Below are 17,086 nucleotides of genomic sequence, written 5' to 3' on the forward strand. Positions count from 1 at the left end.
GCCATTTGGAAGCATCCTGCAAAAAGTTGTGTTGTTTTGAGGAACCTGTAGTGATTTCATGGAAAAAGTGCAATTCCATATTTGCACATCTCTAAATCAGCTAGCTGAGGCCTGTTTAAAAAAGGTGTGTACATAAGCCTTGCCTTTGGCCTTAAGGAAGACTATGGTACTATTTGCAACATGATGTTTCATGAAAATGTTACATTTACAGACTTTATAGTCTCATGTCCAGGCATTTCTGAAACAGTCTGGTTGTAGTTTAGTTTTCTGTGTTTCTCATAATTTGGAATGTATGATTTCTGTGTAACCATGTCCCTTGAAATATGGCATTGCAAATTTCATTTAACTTGATTATAATTTTTGTTTTTGACCTAGGTTCCTTGGATTGTCAATATGTGACTTTTTAAATTTCTAGTTTAAAATTGAGTGCAGACTTTATTAAATGCATGAATGTTATTTGCTGTCTGCTAAATTTTACATGTATGTAATTATGGCCATAAGGTGTCTGCATTTATGTGTTATGCAACTTGCCATTTTGATGTTCAACTTGTTCAACTTTGGGATGGACAAATGTAAGGCTGATTAAAATCACGAGATCCAAATGCAACATTTTATTCTTGACAACAGGAAGTTTTCTGTTATGGATTTGTTGGTTCAAGGTAAATTAGGAGACTGTTTATCTTGCTTAATTTGATTCCTTGAGATATGAGATCAATTAGAATTTGAGACATTAAAACGTGATAAAACTTTTTGAGTTTTGTCCATCTCAGGTTAGAATCTTAAAGTTATTGAACATTTAGAAACTAACATAACCGAAAAATGACTTTTAATTTTTGGTTTTCTGATTTCTTAGACTCTTTCAAAAGATTTATGGTGAGAATGGGTAAGTTTTTTAGTTTACCGTAAAAGAAAAAAATCTTTGCATATTGTTTGTCCTTTGTATAACATGTCGTCGCACTTCTGTCCTGGCATGTCACTAAATGCGGATGCTGTGTGCTGTGCATGTAACTTTTTAAAATGGGGATTTTTTTTCTTAATTTTACAGCTTAATGATGATAATTCTGTATCCAAGTGTGCAGTGCATGAAGTGCTATATGACTGCAGTAGGTTTTGTGTTTATTAGAAGTTTAAAATCCAAGTTTTTTTTTTTTTTTTTTTAAATTTAAGGAGTCGATTAAAGGTAACACAATTACTTGCCTAAGATTAGATATATTTGGTTTGGTATTTGATTGCCATATAGACCAAAATTCTCACTGCTGGATGTTGAAGCCCTAATAAAGGTGTTTTAGAAAAATCTATGATGGAAAGGAATATTAGCATTTACCTTGAAGTTGGAATTCATACAGGTGGTATTATCTATACACTCCTAGCTTATGGAGAGGTTCATTAGTCAGGGTGGTGAATGACATTAATATTCCCTTAGTAGAATTTGGAAGTATTTTCATGATTCCTGATTAGGGTAAAAAGTTATAATATGGCTATGTTACAGCGCCAAATCAGCTTTCCAAATCTGCAAAAATTAAAATCTTTTAAACTCTTCTGGAAATGTTTTCCTTTTCTGGAGCAATGGAGAGTTAAGAGCAAATGCTGCCATACTTTTACTGCACACTGGAGAATCATTTGTGCTCAGGGCAGGATAACCAGGTGGCTGCATCTCAGTATTTTCCATCAGACTTGCAGTAATTTTGTGAATCTAACTGCTAATAGTTTTTTCCAACAAGAAGAAAATTTAAGTATGTCAAATATTTTAATCTGCCTAAGCCTTAGTAACTAAGTATATTCCCCTACTGGGATTTATGTCATCTCTAAAAATCTCCAGTTTTGATAGCATTGAATAATTTTTAGAGTGTAGGAATTTTGGAACTTGCTAAAATTACTGTTTAAAGCAATATAACCATTCTAGGTGTCAAAAGTGTAATTGAGCCCCGGGCAACTAATTGCAAGTACTTCTCAGCCACTGATTTTAAAAATCAGGCTTCCAGCATGCTTTCAATGGGCCATGCAAAGGCACATTATTCCCTATCCAGCTCAAGTGCTTAAAGATTTCTCACTGGTGAGGGTGAACAAGGCAATTGTCAGCATGAAGCTTAAGCATCTGCTAATCTCAGTTCACCATGGGAAAGCTGTTTTAACTGATAAAAAATCTCTGCAGCTTCAAGCATTTTGAATGAAAACTTTCAGAATTTTCATTGCTAATAAGGCTTTATAATCTAAACAGTTTGTTTTTCTGAGTATAAGAACTTGATACGAATATAAACATGTGCAGCCATTTCAATGACTGTACATGTTCCTCCTTAGGGATACCCTGTATGACTGGGTTAAGAAAAAAGAAATGAAACCCAAATACCAAGTTTAGAAAGCTAAGGATTTTTCTGGTCTAGAGGTAGCTAGCAGCAGCAAATACCTTCTGTAGACTATTTCAAGATTGTTGCTTGTGTGGTACAGTATTTGTTTTAAAAGCCTGTTCTTCTTACAGTTTAGCGCCAAGGTTAACACAAATAAAGCAAGATTGTCTGTAAATTGAGATTGATGAAAGTAATGTGAATATGTCTTCAGAAAACTAGAGTGTGCTTTATGCCACTTGTAATCAAAATCTTTTACATGGGATTTTTTTCCCCCATGTTCTATCGGTTACCAATAATTTCCTTAAACTGATTTGCTGCGATGAAAAGAAAAAATTGGATTGAGTATAGGCATTTAATCTAGAACTTGTTTCCTGTGGATAAACATGTTTGTAAATGTTTATCCACAGGAAACTAGGGATATTTCTTCATGATATTTCTTGGACGACATGTATGTGGTTGAACTTAGAATACTTACCTGGAAAATCATTATTGCTCACCATCCTGTGATTGAAAAATGCCTGCCTGTAGCATGAATGCTTTCCTTTTGGTAAGGACCAGGTGAAAGAGAAATGTACATTCCCTTTTGAAGTCTTAGAGTGTTCACTTTTGGCTTGCTTTTATTTGGCGCTTAACATCTGTCACTTTATTTTTACTCTGATGCTTTATATGTGGCGGTCATTTCCTCATGTGTGCTTTTGTGTTGCATGGATTTGTCTGTATGGTTCCATGACATTTGAAAACATGGTTATGATGCCTCTTGGTCAAAGCTGTTAATGACAAAGTTATTGTAAGGGTATATAGCTATAATTTGTGATATGACTGAGCCATTAAATCTTCTGCCAGGATCAACAGGAAATGAAAACTGATTCAAGGTGAAGTTGTAATCAAAGGCAACTGAGGGATACATATTTCACCTATGGGTTTTGGCCAAAAGATTCTATAGAACTGTAAGGACACCTAAGAAAACAAAAAGGAAAGGACAATAAAGTTGATGCAAGTTTCTGGGGATTTTGTCCCTAGGGGACGTTCAGCAGTGTCTGCAGACATTTCTGATGAGTTACATTGGATGGGTTGGGGATGGAGGTTTGCCACCAGCACCTAGTGCTTTTATATCCTGGGATCCTGCTAAATTGTCCTGCCAGATGCAGGACAGCCTCTTACAGTAAATAATTCTCTAGCCCAAACTATCAATAGTGCTGCTATAGGGAAACCCTGATTTAGACTATCAACCTAAAAATGAAAAGTTTCTTATATTATCATTCTAGTTTGTGGCCGTTCTAAAGCCTATTATCCAGGTTTTAGTACTGATTATGCTTCAGAGAATTCCCACAGCACCTAATGGGAATATATTTAAAAGTGCATAAGTAAGTGTATTCCTCTCTTTCCTTGAAAGTTCAGGACTCCGGGGACCCCAAACTTAGTATCATGGAATTTCTACTTGCTGTTTAAGGCAATCAGTGATTTTATATTTAGTAAATTTTGCTACATGTTAGTCCTTTTTGATCCCTTGCTTCTTAGATATTACTTCTTAGACTATCTCTGGTCCTTAATCTCAATTCTATGAGGTAAAGAGGTTGGTATTAGTTGCATTGTAGAGACATGAAGAGACACAGCTATTGCAGCTTTCCTGAGGACATACATACAGCTAGTGAGTGGTAGAACCAGACTAGGACATCATTTAATAAGATAATCCATGCAGACCACTTGCCAGTGTTGCTGGCACATAGTAAGCCCTCTGAAGTTTAATGTTATGCTGTTAACTCTGATAAGGAAGGAAAGAATTCTTCATGATCTGGCTGAAAGACTTCTTTACTCAAAAAGTTCTAGATTTTATCAGTGTGGCCTGGGGTGACCTCTCTAGTCTGAAGCTGTTTGGGGAGTTAGTTTTCAAGAGATCCCATGCAGCCATGTTTGCCTTAATAAGGATCATTGGTGTGTAGCACCTGATGGTTTTAAAATACGATCAGTATAACCTTCCCCTTTTCTCATAATAATCCCATTCTGGCTTAAGTGATGAGGACCTGAGGCTCAGAGAAACTAAGTGATGTTAGGTTAGGGTGAAAATTGGTGCCACTTCCAGGCCTGGAACCCTCACCGCAGTCTCCGGTGCTTGGTTCAGCCTGCATGGAATGTGCTCAGGCTTTATTTAGGTAACTTGACATCCTAGGGAACAAAGGGAACTCCCATTTCTGCCTTACGGAGGGATTAGTCTCCTCTACTCTGTTTGGCTCACTTGGTTCATACTGGGGGCCTCCTGGGGGCCAGGCTCTGTCTCTTAGCTCCCAGGAGGACGATGTAGCATCTGCTCATGGTGAATGTGTTTTCTGAAAAGACACCTGTTAAGGGTTTATAGTGCAGGAGGATGAAAGCTCAAAGAACGTACATGGCCATTTCTGGGCCAGCTGAGACCATCCACCTTCCCTCCCACTGGAAGATTATTAAAGTATTAGCATATCCATGTTTCTTCTGGAACATACATAACCTTATGTGTTGGGTATCCAGATTCCTCTCATGCCTTGGTCCTGAAAATTTTTTTCTTGCCTCTTTTTAGTGAGTCTTTTAAAGTATTAGCACAAAAAGTCTTATTCTTTGCAGTTATAACTTAATTCATACTATCAAATTCACATAAATCTGGTTTATATCTAGTCATACCTAGTTAGGTATATATTTTTAAAGATGCAATATATATAATTATATATGTATTCTGTATGTAATTCCTTAATACTCTTTAGTAGATCCTACAATGTTTTCTTTATAAAACTTTGGGGAGGGATCTTAATTTGTTATACACATAAGAAACATTTCAAGGTTGTTTTTTTTGCTTGATTAAATATGATAAAACTTTCCTCATTCTTGCCATCGATGTTAAATGTGTGTATCCTGTGTGCCTTGTTACACATCAATGTGTTTTTCTCCAAATAACATGTGGACTCATGAGGGAGATAAGCTAAGCGCGCACACACACACACACACACCATACGCACTATAATGCTGAGTGTTAATGCCAGGAGGAACGTATAGCTAAAGCACTAGAGGAGTAGAGAGAAGGGACAGGCCACCTTTAGCATGGAAGAGGTAGGAATCATTATCAAAGTGGTAGAATATTCTGTAGAATAACACATATATGAGCACCTACCATGGGCTGGGCACTCTGCTAGGTGTAGGTGATATAGAAGCTGACAGACTAAATCCTTGCTTTATAATCTTACAGGATGAGGCAGGTGATTTGTAAATAAACTTTTCAAATGACAGTAAATGCTATACGGAGAAATACTATGAGGAGAAATGGTGAGGAATAAGGTGACCAAGGGAGAGGGGCATTTGCTCTTTTTTATAGGGTGGTTAGGGAGGGAAATGCTGAGGTAACATTCAAACAGATGACTGGAAGTGAGAGGTAAGCCATATGGTTGGTTGAAGAGCTTTCTGGGTGGGTTGAAGAGCAAGTAGAAAAGCAAGAGGTTGAGCAAGGAAACCAGTTGGCTGGAGCAAGGTGAATGAAGGGGAACACGGTGGGAGATGAGCACAGAGAGGTGGGCAAAATCCAGGCAATGTCCTAGATCTTAGAACAATCTGCTTTTAACTCGTGTGAGGTGGAAAGGAACAGATGGGTGCAGTGTACATGGATGTCGTGATCTGAGTGTAATTTTGAGAACATCCCTCTGGCTGTGGTATTGAGCATGTGCTATTTGGGCAGGAAGGTGTAGAAACAGGAAGATTGATTATTGTAATAATCCAGGTGGGAGATATAATGGCTTGGATCAGGGTGGTAATGGCGGAGGTGGTGAGAAGTGGTTGTATCCTCATTATATTTAGAAAGTAGACAGGATTTAATGATGGAATCAGTTATGATGTATTAGAGAAAGAGAGGAATCTGGGATGACTGAAAGAATTTTGGCCTATAATCTGGAGGATGGAGTTGAATTTTACCGATGAGTAGATTGTGGGGTGAATAATCATGGTTTTGGTCTGTTACAAGTCAAGTTTGAGTTGTCTGTTAGACTTTCAAGTGGAGAATGAATAGGAAGTTGCTTACACCCATCCAAAATGGAGTGTATCAGGGATCTTGAGGAATGAGTGGCATTTAAAAAAGGCATATATACTGGTGAAGGGCTTTCATGTTGGAACAGTTAAAGAAAGACTCACTGGATCTGGAGGCTGGGTGATAATTTAAGCTACTTTAAAAGTCTAGCTAAGAGCTGGCTGTGTTCTGATCTAGGGTGTTGGCAATAGAAGTGGAAAGAAAAAGACACTGAATAAGAGGACTTGATAACTAATTGAAAGTAGGGAGAAGGGAGAGGCAAAGGTGAAAAATAGTTCTTAGGTTTCAAATGTGGATGATTGGAAGCAGGTTACACCATTAACAGCCACAAGCAGAAAAGCAGGTTTGGGGACAAGATTCAGTTTGGCTACACCAACAATAACCATGTGTTTAGTGAGTTATAGTTTACAAAATCCTTCCTGGATATTATTTCAATTGGTCCTTTTACAATTGAGGTGCCTAGGGGATATCCATGTAGGTAACTTATTCAACAAGTAATTGGAATTGAGTAAAGGGAGGATCTGGCCCTGGGCTGTGGATTGGGAGTCATTTGCATAGAAACTAGTTGAATTCCTGAGCTAACTAAGGGCAAGTATGTTACAAAAGAAATGTGGTGATAACAAAATCTTGGGGAAGGCAAAGTTTAAAGGCCCAAGAGGATGTGGAGTTACTTAAATAACTAAAAGTAGAGTCTGTTTTAATGAAATAAAATCCAAAGTGCATTATGAAAGATCTGTGGGAAAGCACATTTTGTTTTTTTGTTTTTTTGTTTTTTTTAATTTTTTTTTCAACGTTTATTTATTTTTGGGACAGAGAGAGACAGAGCATGAACGGGGGAGGGGCAGAGAGAGAGGGAGACACAGAATCAGAAACAGGCTCCAGGCTCTGAGCCATCAGCCCAGAGCCTGATGCGGGGCTCAAACTCACGGACCGCGAGATCGTGACCTGGCTGAAGTCGGACACTTAACCGACTGCGCCACCCAGGCGCCCCATGGGAAAGCACATTTTGAATACCCCACCTTCAAAAGCTCTGTCTTCTGTCTTTGATTCCAACAATATTCATACTGGACTCCTCTCACTACCCCACTTTCCAGTGTAATTTACCATCCATTCTGTGTGTGTGTAGACAGCACACATATGCCTGTGTCTAACACCCCACTCTGTTCATTGTTTCCAATCTAGAGTGAACTGAGAGCTAATCCACAGTACATACCCATGGCAGGAATCCATATTGGGAGACCTGAAATCTGCCAAAATAAAACACAGGGCTATAGAAGTCATTCTATTATAATTGGCTGTTAGAAACTACCTGTGGTGCTTTGAGAACAAGTCCAGGGCAGTGGTAGGGTGGATCTTAGAGAATCCTTGAGAAGAAGCAACACATTTATTCAAGGTATTGAATTTGAGGAGAAAATATCAGGTAATCATTAAATTATTTAATAAGTGCCCAGAAAAGGCAGCCAAACCTTAAAAGATTATCTTTGGGGAAGACAGAAAATTACAGATGAGTGTAGTAAATATTTCTTTCTAAAGTAATCCCTTTATGCACGGGCAACTCCAAATATGAACATTGGATTATTTTTTAGACTCATGCAGGGTTCATTTAGCCATTTTGTAAAAGAATTCACACTTGAGTTGAGTGTTAGGCTCTTGTTTCTCGTTTTGGAAAAACACCCATTTATCTCTGTAGTGCTATTTCTGTGATATTATCAGTAAAACGTCTAGGTCGTACAGCAGAAATTTAGATGGAATTTCCAAATAAAAGCCCAACCTTCCAGTTTTAACCCTAATCCGGTCATGTGAACCTTGGTTACCATGGGTATTTTTGTCGTAGGAGCAAGTCCATGAGTGATGTCAGCGCAGACGATGTTCAGAACTTGCGTCAGCTGCGTTATGAGGAGATGCAGAAAATAAAATCACAATTAAAAGAACAAGATCAGAAATGGCAAGATGTGAGTACGTTTTATACTGGGAGATGGGAAGACTGGGAGAATGTATTTATTTGACTCTTCCTTGCTTCTCTTAAATGAAAATCAGTATACTTGAAATGATTTTCCTTGATACAGAATTCAGTTCTATAGAAAATGTGATCGACTTCCTTTAAAAAGATTTTACCTTTTTGACCTATTACTGTTGCCTATTTTAAAGGTCACTGTGAAAAATACAATAGGAGGTTTATTTTCTCATATTTGCTATGAGTTCTAAAAAATGTGAACCTGCTTCCTTATAGCATGGTTAACTTGTTAACTTGCTTTGGTTGGTTGAATTTGGAGTATGACTGTTATTGAAGCTTGTGAAGAGAAGAGACTTAGCTCAAAGTTTAGGGGTAGCAGAAGAGTAGGGGTCCAGAACAGTCTTGGCATTAGCAGGGAGAGATGAAGGGGGCTCTGAGAGTTAATAGAGATTTGGGGAGAAATAAGAAATGTAACTAGGAGTACTATTTGGGTTGGAAAAGTAGCTGATATGAATCAAAATCAGATGTTTTCACAGAGCTGACCTATATCCAGATGTTTATATGGATATAGATGTAATATTTAGCTTTGTTCCTGCAGGAAAAAAGCTTGACCTTTTTTTTGAAAGAGGTAATTGTTACAAACCAAAGGAGTGTCTAGAAATACACAATAGATAATTTAAACAGAGCAAACTCAAAGGAGTTTGAGGGCAACTTTATGGGAAGGGCAGAGTGTTAAAATGAACAAGAGGGCCAGAGATAGTAAATCTTCATTTTCAGAGAGATTAGAGTCTATGAAATGAAGAAGAACCCTCTGCCTTGGCTGACACTAAATCCCAGTGTCTCTTTTAGTTGGGAACTCGATTTAATTATCAAGAAACAGTAATTCAATGTCACTTTGCCAAAATACATGGTGGTGGTTTGGGTATGAAAATAACTATTGAGGGGTTATCCATTAAGTCAAGTCAGATGAAAATTCATGCTGATTATCTTGTAGGACTAAATGTACACTGCTTTTGTTCTTTTTGGAAGTAGTTTGTATTGGCTTCAGGCTGTTTTTAAACAGGAGTGGCCCTGTCTACTCTTAAAGGTATAAAGCAAATTTAGTTTAGTCTGAGACCTTGTATGTGCTTCTGTTTGGACTGAAATGCCGCTAGTAATTCTTAACATGGCATTTCTCTATTTTGGAGACATAGAAAAATGTCTTAAACTCCTGAGTGTGACAACCAGCTTAGGCTGCTAGGGCTAATTTAGAAGGAAAATTAAGTTGATTGTCCTGGGGTCAGCCAGCTAGGTTAGACTTCTATTCCTGGGAATATGGGAAACAGATACACTTGTTCCTGTGTGGTCTTCCTTATTGCCCTGTCAGTAGGGGGAGTTTACTGGCTTTGAAATCATGTACTCAAGCCTGACCTCCCCAGGAAAGCCTTTCCAACCTCTGTCCTCCCCTGCCTCAGGTACAATTGACCACTCCCTCTCCTTCAAACCCCCACCATCCTGTGCAATCCAATCATCACATTCACTGTTGAACTTTTATTGACAAGTCTCTTTCCCTTCAAGACCAAGAGTTCCTTGAGGGGACCCACATCTTCTGCGTCTGCATGTTTGTGGTCTTCTGGATTGAGCTGGGCGTACGTTAGATGAAAGAGCGTGCAGTCCTGCTTAACCATTGCAATCCTAGCTCTGTCCCAGTTGTAGTCGTGAAATCTGCCATTTCACATGACAGATTATTGGAGTGACATAAGAATAAATTTGAAACAGTTCCTGATATTTCTGACCTGGCACCCAATTACAAGCACTTAGCGTTCTTTGTGAAATGATCAGGGAGGCAGGAGAAACAGTAATGGGGTCTATCTTACTAGGTCAGGTTTTTTAGACAGACACATGAGATAAAGGTTGGTACAGAAACGCCAGCTATAAAAAGCAAAATTAGGGCACCTTGGCATCAAGTTGGAGTGAATAGTTTCAGCGATGTAATGGGATACTCTGGCAGTCTCCCACTGCTAGAAAGGGTGTGTATGAATTCAGGTATGCCTGTGCTGATGTGATTTTCTTCTGTTAGGACCTTGCAAAATGGAAAGATCGTCGAAAAAGCTACACTTCAGATCTACAGAAGAAAAAAGAAGAGAGGGAAGAAATTGAAAAGCAGGCACTTGAGAAGTCTGAGAGAGGCTCGAAGACATTTAAGGAAATGCTGCAGGACAGGTAAGAAAGCTGAGTGCATCTCATGGTTGCAGATACCAGTGTTAGAAATCCATATTTTATGTAAGTGTAGTGTGATGGAAGGTGTATGCCAATATTAAACCATAAACAGATAGACATTCAAGTCTCAGTATGTTGCTCTGTAAAGCAAAAGCAAAGTATTGGATTAACAAAAGAAATGGGCGCTTAATATAGTGTGCTTTACTTCCTGATTTTTACATTGTATATTCACATGTGATACTGGATGGTGTTGGCTATAATTGGTGCCGAAAATAAACTACTTTTCCTCCTTTTAAAGTGAATTTAGGAATGGAGTGGCCAAATAAAACCAGGTCCCACTCTTCCAAATTGTGTAAAATATGAAGTTCCTTTTCACGTTTTAGTGGTGCGATTAAAATTATATTTTAAAAGAAGACAATATAAACGTAAATGGGAGGGGGTGTATTTTTGGCGTTGCAACGTGACAAGATAAAGGTCCAATTTAAACTTTCCTGTAGAGCAGTTGCTGTGAGAAACCTTGGAATATTTCTAGGTCATGGGGAAGGCAAATATGCTTTATGGATAATGTCAAAAAGGAAATGTGCTGTCAGGTGAAATTAAACAAAACTCCTTTGTGCCCTAGAAGCCAATGGTAAACACCGTTTCTTTCACTTAAAGGCAATGCAGTTTGAAAGGTATTCCCTACTAAACAGGAGTGACAAGGATGTTTCATGAAGTTCTCTATAAATATGAATGGTGTCTTTAATCTGTAACAATTGTCCATGTGAGTTCTCTCAAGCCGTGTGAAATCATATCCTAACTTGATCTTCCTGAAGTCTGAGTCCTTTGTGGAAATCATTTATTTTTACTAAATTGTTTAAAATTGTGTACAGGGAAAAAAAAAAGCTCATAATCTTGTACAGGAAGCCACATTTTTGGAAGGTTCAGATTGGTTGTAAGTTAGTTATGTCTACAGTGTGCTAATTTGGGAAGATTTATGAACTTGTGGGTAAAGCTTTGTGAAGAATCCCTTATTAAATATCTTAATTTTCTTATTAACAACTCTTTACAATTAAAAAAAAAATCCCTCTCCAGTATTTGGAAGTATTTGAGAACCTGCTTAAAAAAAAAAAAAAAGTCCAGTTCTTACAATTTTTAAGTGTGGCACTAAAAAAATCACGTGTATTTATTCTATTACCATTGTATTGGTTATTGTGTGAAGTCGGTAGCCTTTTTATTCTTTGTCTTACGTTCTTGCCAAAGTAACCCGTGTGTCTCTACCTCCTTGTGCTAAATGCATAACTTTATGGTTACGGTGTGCTTCTTTCTGCTAAGGGAATCCCGAAATCAAACATCTGCAGTTGTATCAAGAAGGAGGTTGCATTCTTCTGATGATATCTTGCATGAAGAAAAGCTTTCCCCTAGACTGACCACGTCAGAAGCAAGTTACCAGAGTGAAAGAGTAGAAGAGAAGGAAACAACGTATTCTGCAGAAGTTCCTAAGCAAGATTCTACAACTTTTGCAAAAAGAGAGGACGCTGCAGCAGCTGAAATTCAGCTATCTTCTCAGAGCCCCATGGAAGAACAACACCCAGACGCTTTGTCTTCTCAGCATTCACCGAGTACACAAACCGAGTCGACTCGAATTTCAGCCTCTCTCCCCAGAAGTTACCAGAAAACTGATACAGCCAGGTTAACATCTGTGGTCACGCCTAGACCTTTTGGCTCTCAGGCAAGGGGAATCTCATCACTCCCGAGATCCTACACGGTAAAAAAAAAAAAAAAAAATGTGTTCCCAGTTCATTTAGTCTGTTCTCAGGAGCACAGTGCTGGTAAACTTATGCAGAAGTTTGAGCTCCATTTACTTGATGTATAAAATGTACATAACTTATGTATAAAGAAATTCCAGCCGGTTTAGATTCAAAAGACATTCAATGCTTAAAATATAACAACTCTGTGGAACTATTTTAAACTTTAAAGTCAATGAAAGTAAGGCTGATAACATTTTAAAGAATGAATGAGCTCTTTCTAAGGCAGAGCATTTTTTTAGTGTTATGTTTTCTCAAATACAGCTTTTGTAAAGTATTAGGTTGAACTATGTGAAGATGCAAATAGTTCTTTTTGACCTACAAAACAGCAATTTCATATGGTTTAACCTGAATATTTTCAGGTGCCTTATGAACAGCTTTCTAGTTTCCTCTGAGTACCCACTTTATTAGAATTTACTATGCTTGAAAGTGGTTATTAAAATGTATTTCATGGTTCTATTTATATTGGGATTTTTAAGAATATAGAAAATGAAGTTGTTTGCCCTGAGAATGAAGCAGTAATGCATACCTGAAAGTGGATGTATTAATTTTAACTCTGTGTCTTGAGATCAGTGTTCAAATTCTTTCTACTTCTGCCAATATTGTATCCTAAAAGCTAAGAAAAAGCTTGAAAGAAATATTTAAGGTAAGGAAAACCTGCATAAACTAGCCAGGGAACTCCTAATCATTATATTAAGTAAAATAGAGATATATTTGGTAGCATAAAAATCAAATATATATGACTCATTACTAACATATCAAAAGACAATTTAGAGAGTCAGAAAAATGTTAGATGAATTCTAGATGTAGGGTTAACATCAGTAAGATTTAATATGCTCCTACAAATGGGTAAGAAAAGATAAGCACTAGAAAAGCACAAAAAAGATAAGCACTCATGTGGAAATGAGTAACCAGTTTAAGGAAGAAGGAATTCAGATGGCTGATGACATAAAACACATTGAAGCATGTTCAACTTCATTAGAGCAAGAATGAAATGTACAGCTTTCAGTCATCAGACCGACAAAAGATTTAAAACATTAAAAACGTCTGGTGTTGGCAAGGGTGTAGAGACACAGCCATTCTTGTACATTACATTAGGAGTGCACTGCTATAATTTTTTGAGAAGATATATATATATAGATAGATAGATAGATATACACACACACATATATATACATATAATTTATATATTACATTAGGTTTTGTAATACTGCATTTATTATACATAAAGTATCTTTTGGTCAACAAGTATACTTTTGGAAACCTATGAAAATAAATATTCCAATTGTAATAATATGTAGGTACTTGTTGCAATAATTTTGGAGGTTACAGAAAACTTGAAACGACATTAAATACATATCAAGTGACTAATTTGTAGATATCCCTACTATACAGCATTCAGTAATTAAAAAGTCTAGTCTAGAGATCTATTAAACCCATCAGAATGATGTAAATGAGCAAAGAAAGTTTCAGAAGTCCGTTTTAATATCAACACTTTTGTAAAAACAAGTCCTCCTCCCAAAACATCATTTGTCTATCCGTTAGCATGAAAGAACGTGCTCCAAGCTTTTAGCATTGGTTGCTGTGGGAGGTACGTTACTTTTATAGTTTTAAAGTATTTAGTGTATGTATTTTTTAAACAGAAATCTAACAAGGCCAAGCTTAATATGATGTTTTATTTTTAGATGGATGATGGCTGGAAGTATAACGGAGATGTCGAATATGTGAAGAGAACTCAGAGCAGTTTGGTCAGCACCTCTGTGCACAAACCTGACACGAGCCAGCTTGCTACCAGCAAGTCCAGTGAGAGAGAGGGAGTAGCAGTGGGAGAAGGTGTGATGCAGCTGCCCTCCCCTACCCCCTCCTTCTCATCGCTTTCCCAGGAAGAGGCTGCCACTTCTAAAGCCACACTGTCTTCACCATCTGGCCCTGACTTAATGTCTGAGCTTGGAGAAGGGGGAAGCTCACCACAGACAGAGGTCTCCAGATCCTCACAGGTGAATTTGGGGAGGTTCCTCGTCACCCACTGCTCTGAAACATAAGTATTTCAATCTGCAAACCATGCTTCTGACCTCTAGGCATTATTATCTGGGCTGATAATGTGGAAAACAATATTGCATTTTATTTTTAGCACATCTTGGGAAGAAGGAGGCCTCTTCCACCTTTGAGTTTATGGATCCAGATTACCCTTATGATGTGTGTGAATCGAGGCTTGCTGGACGAGTCTCTTTAGGGTTTGGCTGGTTTTACTCTCTACTCCTCATTTCAGCAACTGCTGCCTTATACTTCTAGTACTCAGCAGTCCCTGGTTCAGCTGTGGGGGTCACTTGGAAGGTTATAGATTCAGGCCTAACAGGTAAATGAGTAATAAAAGCCCTTTCTCAGGGAAATTAACTGACCACAAGGGGAAATTGGTACACATGCTACATGCTGGTCTCTAGGGGCTTGGCATTTCTTTCCTTGTATAAACCATCTAGATTTAGAAAATTTAGATTTAGAAAATTGTAGATTTAGAAAATCTACAATTTTGTCCCGTTTCTTGTATCTTAAAGGGAATATTGAGGCTTAGTTACAGTAGGACAGTTGTGTTCTGTAACATTTGGAGTCCAAACAAGGTATGCCATCAGATGAAGAATGACTGGAGGCCATTTATAGTTTTTCCTAATTAAAATCACCAAGAGAATTACTAGGTAATGAATGCAGTATGTTTTACACGTAAGTTAAAAGTTGTTGGTTGTCCAGAGAACAGAAAGCTTTTCTTTAAAAAAAGAAAACAAAACAACACCTTTGTTAAACAGTTTGATAGCTATATGAACCCCTTGGCATGGAGGAGCTTGTGTGATTCTTTGACTTGTCAGACATTCTGTGGTGCTTTACCGGAATAGATGTGTTTTCCAAGGCACAGCATCAAGTATATAACTTGGCTTAAGTTATAGTAACGAAATAACTATGTGCAATAATTGGGCCTGGTATATTTACTACAGAAAAGCTTTACAAGTTTATGTCTTCTTTTGATTTTGGAGTCCTTTGTTCTTGAGAAAATTTGGGAATGCGGGAAAGTATACATGATGAAAGCCACTGGTTGTCCCATCATTTAGAGGTAGTTGTTGTTAACATTTAGGCATATGTCTTTGTTGTTCCCATGCATGTTTACAAACATAGATCTAAAAATATTTCTTCAGCTTACAAAAATCACAAGTTGTAAATTTTTTGCTTCATTTTTAAAGAATGGGAAAGATATCATTAGCATCATAAGTTTGAGTGGATCAGAACAATCGCCTGTGGTATATGCTCGGAGAACATAAGGTATTGGTGGGTGAATAATAAAAACAGAAACAAGGTGTCTTTTGTTTTACGGACTTGGGACTTGCGTGTTTGCCTTCACCTTTTCAAATAGCAAACCGAACAGAACGGCCTCATTAATGTATTGTGCATGAGGGGGTAGTCACTCCCTCGGGGTGGCAGCTGCCTAGCTACATCCAGGGATTAAGAACAAGAGGCTAAGTGTGGTGTGGGGGTGTGTTCCAGGTTATTGCAGTTCAGAGGAACCTGAATTAACGTGGCATGGATCCAGGTTTCATCATTAATGGATTTATGCTCCTTTGTCTCCAAGCTTGAAATGGTATCCTACCAAGCAAAATTAGGCTTTCCCAAATAAAGCAGTTGGAACGCTTGAACACATGTATATGTCATACGGTGACTTACCTGTCTCTGAGTTGCTTGCACTATGAAGAAAACATCTCGGGTACCGTCACCTGCTCTTGTCACTGAGAAGGAGCTTGCTTGCCTTGGGAATAGGACAGCCAATGACTAATAAGTCAGAGGTGTTTGCAACACCCTTCCAAATGTTTGTCCAAACTCTGTAATATAGGTGTTCAGAGAATAGAAAAATCACAGATAATATGTGGGTGAACATCTAGATGTTTTGGTAGCTTTGTAAGTGTTCTTCAGGGCTTCTTTCTCCTTCTTACTCATGCTTTCACTAGTAATGTCCTTTCATTTCTTTGTTCCAGCATCTCCCACGATGTTCTTTTCTATCTTTGTTTCCACTACCCTGATTCTCAGGCCCTTTCGCCATCAGTGCAAATATTTTGTAAATAGTCACACGTATTTGTACATTCTATGCAAGCCTGATGTTAGATTGACTTGCAGGAGGCCAGGCTGCCCTTGGTAATTTCTCTGCTGCAAAGCCTCCAGTGGCACTCTGTGGTCTGTTCGGTGAAGTTCAAAGCACTCAGGAGAGCACTGTGGTCCCTCAACACTGGTCCCCAACTCCCTTTATAGTGCTGTAACAGCTGTTTATTGAGTGCTTACCATGTGCCAGACAGGCTTCTCAAGCTATTTCTTAGTCCTCAGTGATCCTTGTATCCCTGTTATGCTGTTGTGGAATTTGAGGCGTGGAGTGGTCATGTTCCTTGTCCAAAGCCATACAGGGTAGTGAGCGGTAGAGTCAGGGTTTGAAACCAGGCAATCTGACTCAAGGTCGCCCGCACCACACTATGTTGTGGAAAAAAGAATTGGAAATAGATGACCTGGCCATACCACACCGCTTGCTTTTTCTTGAATACCTAGTATGCTTTCTTAAACACATCACAGATACTCGTTCTTATTGTTCACACATTCTAAAATGCTCATTTTACCCATGTTTGTCTTGTGAAGTCCTCCTGTTCTTTCAAAGCCCAGGAGGGTCACTTCCTTTGTAAATCAGGACCTCTTCTTCCCCTAGTTGGAATTGAACTTTTCACCTTTGAAAGTGTCATTT

The 17,086-nt window shown here is 38.2% G+C and overlaps 1 protein-coding gene across 23 annotated transcripts in view; it reads left to right on the forward strand.

Moving 5' to 3' along the window:
- Positions 1–17,086, forward strand: part of LMO7 (LIM domain 7) — a 196,018-nt gene that overhangs the window by 149,402 nt on the left and 29,530 nt on the right. For 21 of the 23 annotated variants that reach the window (XM_045054447.1, XM_045054431.1, XM_019828022.3 and 18 more), the window contains 5 exons: positions 854–883; positions 8,219–8,336; positions 10,398–10,540; positions 11,852–12,284; positions 14,010–14,321. In XM_045054447.1, the coding sequence (XP_044910382.1) occupies positions 854–883; positions 8,219–8,336; positions 10,398–10,540; positions 11,852–12,284; positions 14,010–14,321 (1,036 nt within the window). The remainder of the gene's footprint in view (positions 1–853; positions 884–8,218; positions 8,337–10,397; positions 10,541–11,851; positions 12,285–14,009; positions 14,322–17,086) is intronic. The other 2 variants (XM_019828007.3, XM_023252264.2) reach the window with 2 other exon arrangements.

The sequence above is a fragment of the Felis catus genome, chromosome A1 (assembly GCF_018350175.1).
Source record: "Felis catus isolate Fca126 chromosome A1, F.catus_Fca126_mat1.0, whole genome shotgun sequence".
Lineage (NCBI taxonomy): Eukaryota > Metazoa > Chordata > Mammalia > Carnivora > Felidae > Felis > Felis catus.